The sequence below is a fragment of the Sarcophilus harrisii genome, chromosome 1 (genome assembly GCF_902635505.1).
Source record: "Sarcophilus harrisii chromosome 1, mSarHar1.11, whole genome shotgun sequence".
Classification (NCBI taxonomy): domain Eukaryota; kingdom Metazoa; phylum Chordata; class Mammalia; order Dasyuromorphia; family Dasyuridae; genus Sarcophilus; species Sarcophilus harrisii.
In genome coordinates, this window is record NC_045426.1 from 570,542,956 (window position 1) to 570,562,793 (window position 19,838).

The window sequence follows — 19,838 nt, forward strand, 5'->3', positions numbered from 1 at the left end:
ACTGCCTTTTACTGTGTACACTGTTCTCCTGATTCTGCTCATTTTACTTTGTATATAAATCTTTCCAGATTTTTCTGAGATCATCTTTTAATCATTTCTTATAGCACAATAGCATTCCATCACAATCATATACAACAATTTGTTTAGGTATTCCCTAATTGATGGTCATCTTCTCTATTTAGGACAAGGATTTTAGAGAGTAGAAATATCAAACAAACAATATTTTTTGTTTTGTGTGGGATAGAACTTCAGGTTTCTCCTCCCTCCAATCCATTTTCCTTCAAGTTTCTAAAGTGATTTTCTCAAAGCATGGGTCTGACCATGTCACCTCCACACTCAATAAATTCCAATGGCTTCCTATAACCTCTAGGAACAAGTCTAAATTGGTTTGTTTGGCTTTTAAAACATGTCACAAGCTGGTTCCTTTTTATCTTTTCCAATCTTCTTACATTTTCTTCTTTTCCACATTCTCTGTGATCCAGACCAGGACTGGTCTCCTTGCTGCTCTTACTAATGCACTACACCATCTCCCAGCTGTGCCTTTTTGATGAGGAACAGAAGACTAAACCCCCAAAATATATTGGGGTTTGGGGTTGATTCATGAGGTGGCCCAAAAGAATTTGTAGACTTATGCCATCTCCAAATCAAGAGACAAAGGAGTTAAAAGGGAGTTAGTGATTGACAAGGGGAAAGATGGGAATAAGATCTAATACCGTAAGACAGGCTATGTTCCTAGTGAATGCTAGCAATCAACAAAAACAGGGGCTGTTCCCTACCATAACTGGCAATGAACTAGAGAGAAGACACCATAACAATTGGCTAAATTCCTAATGAACCCACCATTGTGATGCTTAGTAAACAGGCAAAGCGCCTAATAAACTCATCATTAACAAGGCAAAAGATGGGAATAATGACCTGACACCATAAAATGGATAAATTTCTGATAAACTAGGGAAAAGGATATGATTTTATATAGCAAAGGAATAACCTCCTGATTGAAGACAGTAACTACTGGGGGTCCAGATGATCTTTGGAATAATTTTGACCTAACAATTAACACCAAGAAAACACGATCCTCCATCAGCCAGCGCGACACCATCCAAATATGGAACCATCAGTTACAGCAAATGGAGAAGTTTTGTGTACATCCCTGGAAAGCATACTGCCAAGATAAACAGTATGCTTTCCAGGGATGTAGACATTGATAATGAGATTTACAGCAGCATTGCCAAAGATAGCTCAGTGTTTGGGAAGCTCTGAAGGTAAGTATGGGAGAAGAGAAGTATTTAGACTGACCACCACACTGAAGGTCTACAGAGCCATTGGGCTGACCTCATTGTTGTAGGCCTGAACCTGGACATCATATCAGAACCATGGTAGGAAACGGATTGTGTACAGGAAATTCAAGAAAGATTAATTTTTAAAAAGGCCCCACTTAGGGGCAAAATAAGCCTGTCAATGTTCTTCCCTGTGGGCCCTCTAGTCACTAGGTTCCTAGCAAAGACAATGCCTTTTGCTGGGGTTGTATTCAGCTCATCATTTTCACTGGATGTCCTGCAATATTCTCCCCATTATTTCTTGGTTTCCTTCCAAACTCACTAGTAATCCCATCTTCTCCAAGAAGCCTTTTCCAATCCCTGGCCCATCTCTTCTTTGTCTAGGGCTTTCCTCTGTGATTATCTTCCATTTATATGCAAAAATGATGTCTGTATTTAGATGTTTACATGTTATCTCCCCTATTAGAATATAAGTCCTCTCAAGCCAGGGGCTGTAATTTTTACCTCTGTTTATGATAAATCCTCAGGGTTTAGCACAGTTTTTGGCACATACCCTGTTTAATAAATGTATGTAAGAAGAGATCTGATTATATTTTTTAGTGCAAAGGAAGGAACCAATGGAGAAAGGATAAAATAATACACAAAGACATAGGAAATGATCAATGGAGTAAATTCTTGGGTTAGTAGGTAGGAATTGAATCAGGGACACAATTGTCGGTGTTAGGCTCTAAGACATAAGGGAAAAAGGAAAGGATGAGTGAAGACCTTGAATGGTATTGAGATATAAAGCAAGAAAGTTGGAAAAGTTTTCATCAGAGGGCCTGGTTCTCAATAAAAACAAGAATCAAAGCCAGGAGCTGATGATAAAGAAAGCAGGAGAAGAACTGAAGAATGCGGACAATGGGGAAAGAAAGCTTAGAAAAGTCATTGCAAGGAATGGAATAAGAAGTTAAAGAAAAATAAAAGGACTGCTGATGGCCCCACTGGAATTAGACAGTATAAATTTACATTAGGCATAGTTAATATTTTCGTGGTTTTCTTCAACATTGCTTGCACTTTCACTGGGGATTGTCCAAGATTAGGATTTAGTAGAGAAAGAAATGCAGAAGAACAAAGGTAAAGAAATTTAATAGCTGGAGTGATTGCTTCATTTAAATACCTAATCAAGAGCTCGTAATTGGATATTGAGGTAATGAAGTTAGAACAGGAAAGACTGACTAGGGAAATGGTAGGGGTTAAAGGACCTAGTGATGAAGGTACAAAATAGGTCCAATAAAGTGAGAGTATGAAAGGAAAGGAGGTTATGTTCATCAGGGAATTTCAGTGAAATAGTTTAAGGTGATGGAGATATACTAGTGAATGACTGAAGGAGAGGTATGATTGCCTTGGTCATGTGTATAGACAATGATGAAATTAAAAGCAAAGAATACCACTGCATTAAAATAGAATTTTAAAAGTCTTATTTAATGATTTGGATTCTTTTACACTCATGCTTCCTTTTTAAATAGCAAAGCATATAAAATAGCTTTAGAAAAACAAAAATAGTGAATATTCAAATTCTCAGCTGGCTCTCTGCAATGGAAGACAAAATGTCTTAAGGTACAATGAAACAGATTTCTTTTGCCTAATGAGAAAATAATGCTTGTTTTATTGTCTCTTTTATTTTGCATTACTGGAACTAAGTGGGTTCTTTTTTAAGAGTCAATCATGTACCAGAAGAGAACAATTTTTACATCTCAAGTTCTCTGGCCATTTACCAGTGCCTAGATTTTCTGTGGTTACCTACAGCACATTTGTGTTCTATAATAAAGACCATGCAGGGATTCTTTTTAAAAGGAACAACCATTTTTCTTTGTTTTAGTCCCTGGGATGGTTTTGAGTTCATTCTCATTTCATCACTGCTAGCAGCTGCAATGCAGCTGTGTTTAATGAGAAGGAAAGGAAAACAATATAAGTTCAGGAGAAGTGAATAGAATTAGGGTGGTGTTCATGATTTGTAGAAGTTTTCATTTTAGAGGTCACTGGCTCAAGTATGGCTGGAATTGGAAATAAAGAGCCATATCCAACTATTTGGTTATGTAGAATAAGTTTGTATTCGGTCCCAAAAATTATAGTCCCAGGGACTAAAGATCTTAGGTGAAAGGACCATGGAAACAAGAACAAAAGCAAGAAATTCACCTGACACAGAAAAAAAATACATCTATTTAATGGCTCCCAGCCTTCACTTTTGAAGGGGAGTTAACACAATCACTGAAATGAAAATAAAAGGATTTTGTACCAGTTGAATTTTGCTACCAATGTCAATCTCAGAAAGGGTATATTTTGAGTTGCAGCAATCATAAAAATAAACAAAAAACAACCCATGAGCATTACTTATTACTCAGAAAGTTTATATTGAGGAAAATGGGGAAAAAGGTATTGCCTCTTAAGTCTACATGTAGTTCCTTCTCTTATGTCTCTAGAGGCTACTTAGAATATAAAAAAGGCAACCCTCTCTCCAGGCTTTTTTTCTCTTGAGTAGACAATTGCTGTCACTGAAGTCAGAAAAATGCATTTTTCAAAGAGTTAGTATTCCATTTTCTTTATTTTAATACATATTTTATTTTCCCCCGATTACAAGTCAAAACAATTTTTTAACATTTGACTTTTTGTTTTTGTTTTTTTTAAGTTTTGAGTTTCAAATTCTAGCCTTTCCTCCCTCTCTTCTTAAGATATGTTATACTTATATATTCATGTAAGACATTTTCATATTATTTTGTATGATAAGGAATCAGTATTCTTAAAATCTTAACATTGTAGGACTTTAGACAGAAACAAATAAGATGAAGTTTAATAAGGATAAATGAAGATAGCCTATCATATATAGACAACAGTTTATCTGAAAAAAACTTTGGAAACTTGGTGACAGTACTACAAGTCAATAATGCAACAGGGCAACCAAAAACAACCAACCAAAATAAAACTAATATAAGCCAGAAATTAGTTTTATTTTGTAATCCAATAAAAAGATAATCAACCTCTATTTGGAGTTCTGGGTATCACAAATCCCTTTATGTTCTAGGTATCACAATTAGAAAAGGCATTGTGATAATGTAGACTATCCATGACGGCAGAGAGAATGGAAAAGGGCTAATAATCCATAATTTTTGAGAAATGAAGACTAGGTTTGTTTATCCTAAACAGGGAAAAGTAAAAAAGGTCATAAAAATTGTATATGATTACTTTGAGTTCTGTCCTGTGGAAAGGGGATTAGAACCTTTTATTTCCAGTTCCTAGAATAAGAGTCAAAACAAATACATATAAACCAAGATGATCAATTCTGGTGGACATTGCTCTTCTCAACAATGAGATGGTTCAGGCCATTTCCAATGGTCTTATGAGGAAGAGCGCCATCTGCAAGCAGACTGAAGACTGTGTGGACTGAGTGTGGATCACAACAGTATTTTCACCTTTTTTGGTGTTGTTTTTTTTGTTTGCATTTTGTTTTTTTTCTCATTATTTTTCCTTTTTGACCTGATTTTTCTTGTACAGCATGATAATTGTGGAAATAGGTACAGAAGAATTATACATGTTTAACATATTGAATTACTTGCCATTTAGAGAAGGAGGTAAAAAGAAAGAAAAAAATTTGGAACATGAGGTTTTGCAAAGGTAAAAGTTGAAAATTATCTATGCATATTTTTTAAATAAAAAGCTTTATAAAAAAATAAGTATAAATCACGATAAAAGCAAATTCAGGGTTAAATTTAAAAACCTCAATAATAATTAGGGACATCTAAAAGTGAGATGGTTTGCCTTGAAAAATATGGGTTCTCAGGCACAAGTCTGGATGACTATTTTTCAATTATGTTGTAAATTGAATATTTTTATTGGGGGGGGGATAGTAGGCTAAAGGTGATGAGTTGCACTATAAAATCTCTGATGCCCTTTAAACTCTAAAATTCTGTGATTCTGTGAAATGACATCAGGATTATATCTTTCTCTTTGTTGTTAAAGACAAGGCCCAACCAAACCAGAAGTCCTGTCAATTCCATGGCCCGGCAAACGATCCAGCCGCAGAGTCCAGAGACACAGTAGCTTCTCTCCCAACAGTCCTCAGTTTTATATGAGTGGCCCAGGTAAAGTAGGTAGCACTTCTGACTTTCTCTGTCCAGTGGTTGTCCTGCAAATGAAGCTGAATAAGGTAATAAATACTGAGTACAGAGCCTACACAGGGGTGGTGACCTTAATCTTGTACATGCAGCTACAACTCCATGGTGACTTAGAAGAGGGTATGGTTCTGCAAAGGATCCTAAAATGTATCTGAGGTTCTATAGCAAACAATCAGCTGGAGATAGGGAAGGGGAAGTCCAAGTGAGAGAGAAAGAAGAAGCAGAGATAATGATCAGCCCTAAGCTCACATAAGTGGCAGAGAGGTGTATGGAGAACCAGATTTGAAATCAAAAGATTCATCTTCCTGAGTTCAAATCTGGCCTCAGACATTTACTAGTTGTGTGACTCTGGGCAAATCACTTAATTCTGTTTGACCCAGCTTTTTCCTCATCTGTAAAATAAGCTGAAGAAGGAACTGGCAAACCACTATATATCTTTCCAAGAAAATCCCAAATAGGGTCACAAAAAGGTGGACATGACTGAAAAAAAATGACTAAACAACATTGGATCTCAAAGTTGGAAGAGATCTCAATCTAAATCATAGTTGATCATGAGTTCAACTACAATATTCTTGAGCAAATCATTTAACTTTCTCTCAGTCTCAGTTTTTTTCATCTGTAAAATGGAAATGATAATAGTACCTACCTTACACGGAATTTGTGAGGATCAAATGAGTTAACAAAAGTAAAGTTTGCAGACCTTAAAGCAATGTATAAATGCTAATGGTTATTTCTAAGAAACTATCATTAAGTCTTCCTTTGAATAACCCCAATAAAAAAGGAGCTCACCCTCTTAGAGGTAGCCTATCCCACCATTAAGTATCCCTAATTATTAGGAAGTTTTTTTTCATACATTTAAAATAAATAAATTTCTTCAACTCATTCCTTCTCACTCCATCCTATATGCCAAGCAAAACATATAATTCCTTCTGTATTCAAATGCTAAATAATGATAACAGCTCTCCCTTGTATAAAGATTATCTAATTTTATCCTGTAAGTGCTATACTACAGTTTTACAGAAAAGGAAACTAAGACTCAAAAGGATTAAACACTAAAAGGCTGGGGATCTCCATTGATGCCAAAATCATAACTTTACTTAGAAATAAAAATGTTCATCCTATCTCTATATTCTTTGACTTGTGAAATTTTTTTAATGCACTGTGCCAATTTACCCAAATTAGTGCCTCAAGGTATTTCCAGTCTTTCTATTAATGGACTTACTTGTCCAGTGTCACAGGATTTGAACCCAGGGTTTCTTGACTTAATTCAGTTATCTATCCCCCTTATACCTTCCAGGTTATTATGATGATTATCATGCTTTCCCAAATCATCCTCATTTCCTGCAGTGTCCTTGCCTAGGTGTATAGTTGCCAAGCTCCTCACCACTCTGTTCTTTCCCTTTGAAAAACTAAAAGCTGATTTAGTAAGTTTTGAAGAAAAGAATCTCAGAAATTATTCCATCTGGGGAAATGTGCCCAGGAAAATTAATAACCCAATAAGCATGTGTTTTTCCTATTCTAATACGTGAACTATTGAGTTAATTTAGGGCAGGTAAATGATGGAGTACTTACTTGGCTGGCTGGGAGTCAGGAAGATCTGACTTCAAATCTGGCCTCAGATACTTACCAACTGTGTGGCCTTAAGCAAGTCACTTATCCCTACTTGACTCCATTTTCTCATCTGTAAAATTAGCTAGAGAAGGAAATGGCCAACCACTCCAGTATCTTTACCAAGAAAATCCCAAGTGGGGTGAGAATTAGACATGACTGAAAAAACTGAACAACAAAAAATAAGTTAACTCAGATACACTGAGTTCTTCAACGTAAAAGAAAAACTGTTAGTTCTTTCAGTATTGCTACTGTGCTTGAAGTTTAGCAAACTGTCATCATGATTTATCTTTCCCAGGCCTGTTAGAGGAAGACAACCAGTGGATGACCCAGATAAACAGACTCCAGAAGCTCATTGATAGGCTGGAGAAGAAGGTGAGAACACCCTTTTATCTTTTCCCTTTCTTTTTGTGTTTGCTCTCTGTCCTGAATGCTCATCATTGCACTGCGGCTATCAGAGCCGCACTTTCACAAGAGCAGGAAAAGCAGGCCACTGAGGTAGTATGGCCTCCACTGATTTATTTGAGGATGCTCAAAATGTGTCAGTACATATATATTTACTAAAAATAATAGTGTTCTCAATCAGATGCTGTATTGGGAGTCATGCATTGCCTAAGGTCCTATTTCTTAGCTTATTATTCAATAATAATAATAATATAAATAATATTTACATTGCAACTTAAAGTTGGCAAAACACTTGAAAGTATTTTGTTTATTCCTTAATATCTTTCTTTCAACTTGTATTTATACTGCCATGCAGCACAGTGCTTAGTACATAGCAAATGCTTAATAAAAGGTGTTTTTTTTTAATACTCAAAACAATCTGAACAATAAGATGTTTATTTTTCCCATTTTACAGTTAGGAAACTGAGGTTTAGAGAAGTGAAACAGATTGTCAAGGGTACTTTCAAGAGAAAGCCAGATAAGGTGAAATCCCTGTGACAGGTTTTCAAAAGGATATGGACAAGATAGGCAGGCTTCAACTAGTGAAATGGAAGAATATTGTTTCTATCATAATACAAACAAAATCAACCTATCATAATACAAATAGCAGCCCATCCATTCCTGCAGATCCCCTTAGCCCATAGCTTTCCATAAGTTTGCCACAGAGGTTTTGCCCAACAGTTTTTCCTTGCTGTCTCGTGATGTCATTATGGCTATCAGTGAAATACATGGGCCATCCAACAGTTACACACCTTTCTCTTCCCATAAGACCAACTATTCTTTTTCCATCATATGTTTCTTTGGCGATATCTTTTATTTTAGTACTTCTTTGTCTTTCTTTAAATCTTATCTGTGACACCTTGATCAAACCTACCACATACTTCTCTGTTTCCCTCTCAGAAATTCTAATTTTGAATTCTTAGAAGAATACAATATTTTTAACTCACATCCATACTAAATTGGTAGAATACTGTTATAAAATGATAGACTTTTTTGAAGAAAAATTAAGATTATTAGTTAAGGATCATTTTAGTTTTCCAAAGACAATCCAGCACACTTTACTCCTCCAATTCATTGTTCATTGTATGTCTGTTCATGGGATGTATTTGTATATGTTTATATCTATCTACCTAAACAACTATGTGTATGTTGTATATATTGGTTTTTTATAAGAGTTTCACTTTGAGAAATAGATCCAAGAAATGTACAGAAGCAGTGCTTTTTACCACGGATGTCCAATTCTGAGATTCTATAGTTCTATAAAGATAAAACTGGTCTTCACAAAATCAACCTTATATGATTATTTCTGCCCGATTATATATTTTTGATACTATGCTTCATTTGAAATTTGACACAGTTTACTATGTATCTTTCTGATAACCTTTGGGTAAGCTTCAAGATCAATTCTTATAATATTACATGGCTGGCAGTCAGATACTATTATCAGAAGAATAATGCTATTTAAAAGAGAATTGTAGTTTGGAGCCATCTAAAGAAACGTGCACTTTCCAAGGGATACAGACCACACACTCCTATTCAATTTTAAGTCCAACTCATTGTCTATTTATAGTGTCCAAGATTCAAGTGCACAAGATGACTGGTGAATCACAGTCCCTTGGCAGACATATAACTAACGCTCTTCCATCTTGGTAAAACTTGCCTGAGTTTATGCTTGATTTGTTTTTAAGAACCCAGGATCAACTGTACACCATGATGAGACATTAGAAAACTTTAGTGGAGAAGGGTTTTCGTCTAGCTTATAAATGAGTGAAGAGTTCCTCATTCCAACAATCTAATATCAGGACTTCTTATACATCTTGAGATTATAAGGCTTCTTTTTCATGAAATATTTATTAAGCATCTGTTTTGTGTGTACACTGATCTAGGTCATATTCCCTGCCCTTATGGAGTTTATAATTTAGTGGAAAGATATATATATATATATACATATATATACATACAAATTTATATATTGTATAATATATACAATTTAAAATTAAAATTTAAAATGTGATAAGTGCAAAGGAAAAGTCAACAAGAGGGATTAAAGTTTGAAATATTGGGAGGACTTCATGGAAAAAATGGTACTTAAGCTGTCTGCTGAAGAAAGAAACCTGGAAGGAATCAATTCTAGAAATTGAAGACAGTCTGTCTTTCTTGTTGTTGCTGGCTAGTGATTTTTCAATCATGTCTGACTCCTCATGACCCCATTTGGGACTGTATAGCAAAGATACTAAAATAGTTTGACATTTCCTTCTCTAGCTCATTTTATAGATGAGGAAATTAAGGCGCTTAAGTGACTTGCCCAGGATTACACAGTTAATAAGTCTCTGAAGCCTGATTGGAACTTAGATCTTCCTGCCTCCAGGCTCAGTGCTCAATCCACTGTATCCTTGTAGTAGCATATGTTGCCAAAAGATTTTTCAAATGTATAATCTTATATTATTATTAAAGTGCTAATCCCTGTGCTATATGATTTTTTTTTCCTCCTAACCATAAGGACCTAAAGCTTGAGCCTCTGGAGGAAGAAATTTATGAAGGAAACACTAAATCAGTAAGTATATTATTTTTAATTCCAGAAATGTCACAAACATTTACTTTGCATGCATGACTTAATTCATTTTCACAAATTTGTTTATCTCAGTATAAAACAAGATTGGAAGAGTCTGTGAGCTATGAGCTGAAACAGGTTCATTTCATCTGTGCCCCCTTAAGTATTCATTAAAGATTGATTTGTGGAAAAGCATATGAAGAAGAAACAATTTACATGGCTAAGAAAGTGGAGCTGTCCAGCCAAGCTGGTACCATAGAGAATTAAAAAGACAGTTAAAAAAAAATCACAAATGTAAATTTATAAGAAACTCCAGAAGTCTTATTTTTAAACCCAAAAGTTCTTAACTGTTTTTATATCTTGGATCCACTTAATATTCTATTGAATTTTATATATCCCATCTCAGAATAATGTTTTTAGACTAATAAAATAAAAATTATATAATAATATAAAATATATTCATTTATATTACTTTCACTAGAGCACTATCCATTCAGAGCCCTCAAGTGCCTGCCTGCCATTACTTATTGACTCCCAAATTTTCCACCTTATCATCAGAGATACACTAGGGTTTTAGTTGTTATATCACCTGAGTCATTTGGATCTGATCCACTGGTTTCCCACTGTTAATGTCTAGGTAAATAAGGGCCAAATAATCACAATAGGAGTGCAAGTGAGATTGGTAATGAAGTCAATTATCCTATAGCCTTGTTTGTCAGTGTGGTGGGACACTGCTTTATAGCAGAAGGCCTGATTTTTCTATTTTCTATGCATACAGCACCATAACATAATGTGTGCATTTGAAGGTATAAGAATCATTTGTTTTGCAAATGGGGCTTGCAAATGGAAATGATATTTAAGTGCCTCATTAAGGAAAACCTATGAGAGCCAAGTCAGCTCCAGTCACAAAAACCAGACGGAGAAGTCCCTGAAGTGTTCTGTGTAAATAGCATCTCCATGTTTATTCCAGAGGAAGATGAACTTTCACCCTGTTTAAGTGTGGAAATATTGAAACTGGGAGCCTGAGGAAGTGAGAATTATGAACTGTTTAAGCCATAATATGTTATCCTACTACAAAACCTTAGCAGGAAGTGATGGATGCATAGCTATTCAGCCTTGTTTCCAGATCCTGAGTGAGATGAGAAAAGATATAAAAGACAAGTAAATGAAAGGACAAAGCCCAGTACAGGTGCTAGAGGACAGAGAGGTTCTTGAAAAGAGTTATGAAAAACCCACACAATGTAAAAAATTCTTAATGGAAAAAGAATGGGGTCTCTTCTTTTCAGCTAAAGCTTCTGGTTTTTTTTAAAAGATATTTCTGAATTTAATCATCAGTTCAAAAAACCAGCTTTTCTGTCTTCTTTACCATGTCCTGCTTTAACCAGCATGGATATAAGAATATACAAAGAACAAAATGTCATGTACATTTTTTCTGTTGTTCTTCCACCTCCAGTACTACCATGGGCACAATACCCCCCACTCCATTTCTTTATCCTGATTCTTTTCATCTTTCCTTCTTGGAAATCACCTTTGCAAAACCTTTGTTCCAAATTTTTCTCCCTCTCCCCTGCCCTCTTCCCTTCATTAGATGCAAGCATGGTTAAACATGTGCAATTCTAGAAATAATTTTGATGGATTAAAGTCCAAATAAGTACTATATCTTCTCTTCAACATTTTATTCGATAAATTTTCAAAATGTTATATTTGTTTCAAAATTGAGTTTTGTATTGAAGTGCTCAGGAATGGGACAAGGAAATACATTCAGATTTTTTTTCATTTTTCTTTGTGTTCACAACCAACTGAGCTACATAACAGCTGAGAAAAATAAGAGCTTACTGTTATAAAAGTATTGTTTGTAAGGTTTATTGTCTCATTTATTTCTCCCACTTGTCTTTGAATATATACAGTTTTCTTTTCACTATTGAGATTCAGAAAGAATAATAAGACAGATAAAAGATAATCTGAATATCTAAGACTCAAAGATGTTTAATTGCAGCCTTATAAATAGGCAGAGAAGGCCATCATCTGTATGGTATGATATTATGGTATATATGGTATATATGGTATATTATTATCTATTTCTATATATCTGATATTATAATAATGCCATAATATCTGCCCAGTCAAATACCATGCTTTATTTCATAAATGGTTCTCTGTCTATGGATCACTGTAAATATTTTCAGATCTTTTCTGTCTATTTTGTTGATTCTTTTTCTATACTTCCTTTTAAAAAAAATCTCATGATAATAAAGAATGGTTTTCTGGGGAGAAAAGATGGTGGAAATAGGAATAAATTTAACTGATTTAAAATAAAAAATATGTCAATAAAATGTAACTAAAAATAACTATAAAGATGATTTTTCTCATTTTTTTCTTGTGTGCCACTGTATAATAATATTAGAGAATGAAAAAATATATGTGCTTCTGCTTTAGTAGCTATAAGAGACAGAGAATGATTACTTCCTTTACCACTTCATGGCTCTGATAAGTACTTTGGGATATACATAAAATGTTAGTTCCATTTATCTCTGGAGGTTCATAATGGCCAAGTTGCCCTGAAAGTAATATTTTTGCAATTGATTAGGATAAACAATGTGCTCTTTAGAGTTTCCTAACATAATCCCCATTTTCATGATGTAAACTCATCATGATCAAGCTTTGCACTTCATAGCAATCAATCAATCAATCAATATTTGTTAAGCACCTACTATATGCCAAGCATTGTACTGGAGTTACCCAAAAAAAAAAAAGCAATGCTACCTATGAGGAGCTTACAGTTGAATGAGGGAGAAAACATGCTAACAAAAATATACAAATAAATATATGCAGAATAAATAGGAAAATAATTAATGAGATGTAAGTCATTACAACTAAGAGAGAGTTGGAAAAGGTTTCCTGAAAAAGATGGAATTTTAATTAGGTCTCAAAGTAAGCCAGATAAAACATTAGGCACGGATGAGGAAGGAGACCATTCTAGGTATGGCAGACAGCCAGAAAAAAAATGCCAGGAGCTGAGATATCAAGCATTTTGTCTGAAGAACAGCCAGGAAGTCAGTCTCACTAGATAGGAGAGGATACATGTTGGGAGTAAGGTATAAGACTGGAAAGGCAGAACAGGGCCAGATTTGAAGGATTTTTAACTCAGCAGCTGATTCAGAAATTCCTGAAATGTGAAAAAAAAATCCTTTTTTTTTCTTAAGATGATTTTAAATATGTGGTGCTCTTTTTCAATGACTTAAATATACACTAAGGCATTTTTTCTTAAATAAAAAATGGGGAGGGCTTTCATTAAGTTCTCCATTCCAGTCACGGAACCTGAATTCAGAGCTTTTAGGCACAGTATATAGCTTTATATATTTCATGTTCTGTGGGGTTGAAAATTTTTGTTTTGTTTTGTTTTTAATGTTAAACTTTTCTTTGCTCATAGATAGGCAAGTCTGAGTAATGCAGAACATATGATAGTTAAGAATACCTAAGTCTAAGTCCAGCAACCAATAAATGGTGGTAGGGAAAATCTCTAGAACTATTGTCCCATTGGGAAGGCAGAGAAAGACTTCACTTTTATTTTTGAGAGACACAGAAGATTTTTTTTAATTTACTTTTTTCAAACTATTATATGCATACTAAAGAATTTTGAACTGGAATCAGTCAAGGATGCAGAATATGCTCCTGCCTTCCCCCTTTTCACTGGAGGAAGTCTTGAAAAAGTTTCCAATTTCCCAAAACACCAAAATGGAAATTGGAGCTGTTTTGCAAATGTTATACAGAGTAGGGCCTGATCCTCACTCTCAGATTTAGTGGATGACTTGCCTAAAGAGACAAAATGGATTAGGAAAAGTCTATATGGAGTGTATGTGCAGTGTTAAATTAGTAAAATTTAACTTGTGTTGCAGCAGCCTGTATATAAAGTATATACACATCTACATAAAACATTGTATATGGTTATGTATATGTTTATATACACATACACATGTGTGTAATATATTGCACATATACACTGCATAAATATGTATATATATATATACTTTTATGTATATATTATATATAAAATACTTATATAAAACATATAACATGTGTGTGTATATATGTACATATATATATATATATATATATATATATATAAAACTATATCTGTATGTGATAGCTTTTGTGCCATTTTACAAGTTGGGGTATCCATGAGGCACCAGCAATAGACACCACAAATAAGACTCCCTGGCTAATTAAGAAACAAGTGTGAAATTGGAAGCGAACATCAAAGGGTGGAAAGCAGAGGTACAACAGGCAAACGTGACAGTTGTTCTGAGTTAATGCCCTAACACAGGTCTCTTCCCCACAGCACATCCTCCTTGTTCAGCGTCAGATGTCTGTGGTAGAGGAAGACTTGGAAGAATTCCACCTGGCTCTGAAACAGTATGTGGAAAGTGCTTCCTCCCAAAGTGGGTGCCTACAGTAAGTAATCTATTGCACATAAAAGAGCTGGGCCAGGGAGGCAGACAGTCCATGCCAAGTATTTCTTTTTATCTTCAATAAGGGTAGATATATGAAAGGCACATCTTTAAAAATGGCTCTTATAAAAGTTAATGTTTAAACCATGCTGACACTGGAGGCCTTCTGTCTCATGTTGCCTAAGCTTTTAACTAAACATTTCCTAAACTATCCTTAGTCTCAAATCCAATTTTATCATAAATTGCACATTTTTAAAAATGGGAAGCTTGGGGAATCGAATGGGGATCAGAACTGAGGGTTGAATGAAAGAAGAAAAGAGAAAAGAGTCTGAGATCATTGAAGACTCACATATGCATTCTGCCAGGCCAGTTGGATATCATTCCAACTGTTCCAAGGAGATATGGGCTACCTTAACCACAAGTGAACTAATTTAACTATGTCTGTTGGCAGTCTGTCCCAGTAAAGATTCCAGCTGTTATAAAATTGCAACAAAAAAAGAAAAAAAAAAAAAAAGGAAAATTCCCTCAACTAGCCCCTTAAAGTTTTCTAACTTGTATCTATTAGTTAGCACCTACTGTGTGCCAGAGGCTATGCTAAATTAGGAAGACACATCAAAAGGCAAAAGATGACCCCAGCTCTCAAGAAGCTCACACTTTAATGAAGGAGATAATATATAAACAACTATTTGCAAATGAGCTATAATTTGTAATTTAGAAAAAATCAACAGAAAGAAGGCACTGGAATTAAGTAGAATTGGTATCTAAATAGGTATAATACCTATTATATAAAATACAATAGAAAGGGCAGCTATATAGTGCAGTGGATAAAGCACCAAGCTCATAGTCAGGAAAATTAGTATTCTTGAATCTGGCCTAAGACATTTATAAGCTATGTGACATTGGTCAAGTCACTTCACCCTATTTACCTCAGTTTCCTCATCTGTAAAATGAGCTGGAGAAGGAAATAGCAATATCTTTGCCAAGAAAACTTTAAATAAGATCAAGAAGAGTTGGACACAACTGAAAAATGACTGAACAACAAACAACTGAAAGAGTGCTAGATTTAAAATCAGAAGATGCAACTTAGAATCCTGGTTCTCTTGATTATCAGCTATGTGACCTTGGGCAAATCAAAACCTCTCTGACTCGCAGTTTTCTCATCTATGAAATGGGGGTGTTATATGACCAAAACCCAAGGGAACCATGTAAGAATGAAAAACTAACAGGCATATGGAAAAGGTGTGGTACAGAGTTTGAAATCCTATAGTCTACTCAATTGAATTCACCCTACACATAGAGCTGAAATAATGTTCCTGAAATACTGCTTTTACAAGATTATAATAATCATAATGTTGAACATATACATATATTAACACTTGAACATTTGCAAAACACTGATCTTAATGGATCTTTACAATCCTGTGGGTTAGGTATTATGATTATTATTATTGTTGCCATTTTAGAACTGAAGAAACTGAGGGTGAGAGAGATTAAGTGGCTTTTCCTGAATGGGTACAGCTGTGTATAGCCTGTTAAGTGATGGAGACAAGATTCAAATTCAGATTTCTTTTCTCCAAGAGCAATGCTGCTTCTACTTCAGTCAAGAATCCCGGTTCTTTAATAGCTATCATAATGGATAGAGAACAAACTTTAGAGTCAGAAAAGAAACAAGAATTTATAAAGCACCTTTTAAGCATCAGGAATTCTTGCTACATTCTTTACAAGTATTATTTCACTTGATCTTCACAGTTAATTGTGATAAATGCTATTATCCCCATTTTGTAGTCCAGGAAACTAGGGAAAATATTAAATAGCTTGCCTAGTATGAGATCACTTTAATAAGTGTTGAGGTCAGATTTGAACTCAGATATTCCCGACTCTTGGTCCAGCACTTTATCCAAGGAACATATAGCTTCTTCTGAGCCACCTAGCTGCCAGGGTTAAGGCCATGTTTCTGATACATACTAGTTTTGTAATCCTGGGCAAATCATTTACCCTCTCAGGAAACTCTGCAAAATCTCCAACCCAATTGTAGTTAACAATCTGAATTGGGGGAGGAAGTTTTGACCTCAAAACAAAAATACCAAAAATTAGATGTTTATCATGATCTTCAAGTAGAACATTCAGACTTTTTTTTTTCTCAGTAGTATTTTATTTTTCAAAATACATATATAGTTTTCAACATTCCTTTTTGTAAGACTTTGTACTCAAAAATTTTTCTTACTCTTACCTCCTCCTCCCCATGACAACAAGCAATCTGATATAGATTAAACATGTGCAATCCTTTTAAACACATTCCCATATTTGTCATGTTGTATAAGAAAAATCAGACCAAAAGGGAAAAGACCGTGAGAAAGAAAAAAACCAACCAACCAACAACGAAAGAGTTGAAAATAGTATGTTTTGATCCTCATTCAGTCTCCAAAATTCTCTCTCTCTCTGGATGTGGATGGCACTTTTCATCACAAGTTGTTACTGTATACAATGTTCTCCTCGTTCTGCTCACTTCTCTTGGCATCAGTTCATGTAGTCTTTCCAGGCTTTTCTAAAATCAGCCTGCTCATTATTTCTTATAGAACAATAATATTCAATTACATTCATATATCATAATCAGCCATTCCCCAGTTGATGGGCATCCACTCAATTTCCAGTTCCTTGCTACTATAAAAAAAAATCTGTTACATACATTTTTGAATATGTGAGAACTTTTCTCTTTTTTATGGTCTCTAGGATATAGACCAGTAATAAGACTTCTGGATCAAAGGTTATGGAGAATTATATAGCCCTTTGGGCATAGATACAAATCACTCTCCAGAATGGTTGAATCATCTCACAACTTTACCAACAATATTATTAGTGTCCCACTATCCCCACATCCCCTTCCAATATTTATCATTATCTCTTACTATCATCTTAAGCCAATCTGAGAGATATGAAGTGTACTTCAGAGTTAACATTCAGACTTTTGATAACAATTCTGGGTTTTGACAAGCTATTCTTAGGACTTATGACTACCCAGGGTCAACCAGTTATACCAAAATGGATTAAAGATTATGTCCCCAGTTGAAACTCTAATTATATATCAATCTCTAAGCTAATATTTCGCAAATTTCCTTTAATCTTTTGAGTGTTTAAATTTCTCAGGATCTCTTTCAACTTTTTTTTCTTAATCTCATGGATTCCATGAGATTAAAACTATTTTCTATTTTCATAACACTAAGATGTTTAATTTTTTATTATGGAAAACACCAATATATAAACACATAAATAAAAGTTACTTGCAGGAAGGGGCCCTCAATAATTTTTAAGAATAAAATGGAGTTCTGAGACCAAAATGTTTGAAAATCATTGCTTTACCTCATGATCTCATTTTATCCTTATAGTAGACGGTGTATAGTGAAATGTCTCTATAGATATCATCCTCATTTTATAAGTGTTAGAGGAAAGATTATCTGACTCTAAGTTCAGGATTCTTTCTACTTATTTACTTTTCTGATTGTAATAGAATCACAGATTTAGAATTAAAAAGGACTTTAAATGAGTGAGGCAAAAAGTTTAGGATTTGCTCAGGATAACACAGGCAGTAAGTGGCAGATCTGGGATTTGAAGTTCTAAATCTGGTATTCTTTTCACAACAGCCTGCTTGTTAGTCTTGGTGTAGAGGATCTCTAAGGTCAATTCCAGCTCTGAATCCTATGATGCACTGAACCAAATAGGTAACTCAAAGAAGACTAAAGTAAATGAAATTTTCGTAATAGTAAATAACTTGGAATGGCTTCTCTCCCTGGTAAATCTGAGCTTTAAAAAATAATCCACATTTTTGTTACATCTTTCCTGGCTGACCTATAGTAGAGAAGTCTTTGGGAGAAAAAATAAAGCTATACAAAGGCAAAAACCAACACACAAACAATAATTTAAAACTCTATTAAAAATGATCGGGGAAAAGTATAGAAAGAAAAGGGGGTCGATTGGTTATCTTTCATATTCAAAGAGTTTCTAGATGACATCACTATGTGTACAATGCAGATCGTGTCCAAGTGGCCATTTGGAAGCGATGTCTCTTAACTCTAAAACTTATGTATGTCACAGTGTCACCTAGTGGCCACTTTTAAATAAATAACATTATTTTTAAAAATTAAAAATATAGAATGAAAGTGAATTTAAATTTATCTAATCCAATCTCCTGTGAAAATCATTTAACTCTGTTGGCCTCAGTTTCCTCTGTAAAATGAACTGAAGAAATGGAAAACCACTCTAGTATTTTTGTCAAGAAAATTCCAAAAAGAGTCATGAGGAACATGGAACAAGAAGAATCTGATCTCATTTTGTGAAAGAGAAAACTAAGGCTCAAGGTCATACAGATAATAAATGGTTCCTACATTTACTAATCTACAAATTAATGTAAAGTGTCTCTAGGAATGTGTATAATTTAGTTTCCTGGAATGCCTTTCATACTATTTTTGCAAGACTAGCTCTTTCTGATCTTCTGAATGTAAGGATATATTGTAACTCCCAACTAGAACAAATTAGTACATGATTAGTACAAGATAAGAATCTTTCCTTTTAGAGACATTCACCTTATCCACTAATTGAGGACATGTAAAAGAGAATCTTCTCTCCTTAGGACAATTCAATAATCTTTTACTTCTAGTTCCCAACTACCCAATTACCTAGCCCTTGTTTAGAAAAATATGAACTCTTATCTTTTAAGAAACCTAACCCTTAAAAGCAAATATTATTTAGATATTCAATTTATAGGACTGTCACCAGTCGCCAACATTCCAAATGGATGGAAAAAAAAGTTCCACTGACAATACATTGCAATAAAAAATATTTCAATATTTTAGTATTTTAAACTATAAAACTGTTTTCTAATTAAGCATGTTAATGACCCATATGTTACATCATAATCATTTTTGCATTATTCAAATCACTTCTATAAAATTTCCAAAAATTGAAAATCTCTGAACATTAATCTTAAAGGTGAAAAACATTTGAATGATACATAATTCACATTTATATGACATTTTATGTTACTTTTTCTTTATAATCACTAAAATACAAGTTTAATTATCCTCATTTCACAGAAAAGTAAATTACAAGTCTTGAAGATATGAAGTGATTTAACCATAGTCACACAGCTAGTTAAGGGGTAGATAATAGCTTTGGATTCTGCCAGTTCTTCAGACCCTGCTCTTTCCATGACACTACTTTGCTACTTCTAAATGTTTTATTTTTTTAAAAAAGATTAAGACTATAATAAATGTTAGGTGATACCTTGATTAACAAATAATTTGAAAATAAAATAGTCCTAACAAAATTCTTAAACAAAGAGCAGTTTGGGAGAAGTTCTGATCTC

The 19,838-nt window shown here is 34.3% G+C and overlaps 1 protein-coding gene across 3 annotated transcripts in view; it reads left to right on the plus strand.

Moving 5' to 3' along the window:
* The window catches only part of NECAB1 (N-terminal EF-hand calcium binding protein 1), a 197,160-nt gene that overhangs the window by 168,238 nt on the left and 9,084 nt on the right, over nucleotides 1-19,838 (plus strand). For all 3 annotated transcript variants that reach the window (XM_031946962.1, XM_031946963.1, XM_031946964.1), the window contains exons 7-10: nucleotides 5,274-5,395; nucleotides 7,335-7,411; nucleotides 9,981-10,034; nucleotides 14,371-14,483. In XM_031946962.1, coding sequence (XP_031802822.1) covers nucleotides 5,274-5,395; nucleotides 7,335-7,411; nucleotides 9,981-10,034; nucleotides 14,371-14,483 — 366 coding nt within the window. The remainder of the gene's footprint in view (nucleotides 1-5,273; nucleotides 5,396-7,334; nucleotides 7,412-9,980; nucleotides 10,035-14,370; nucleotides 14,484-19,838) is intronic.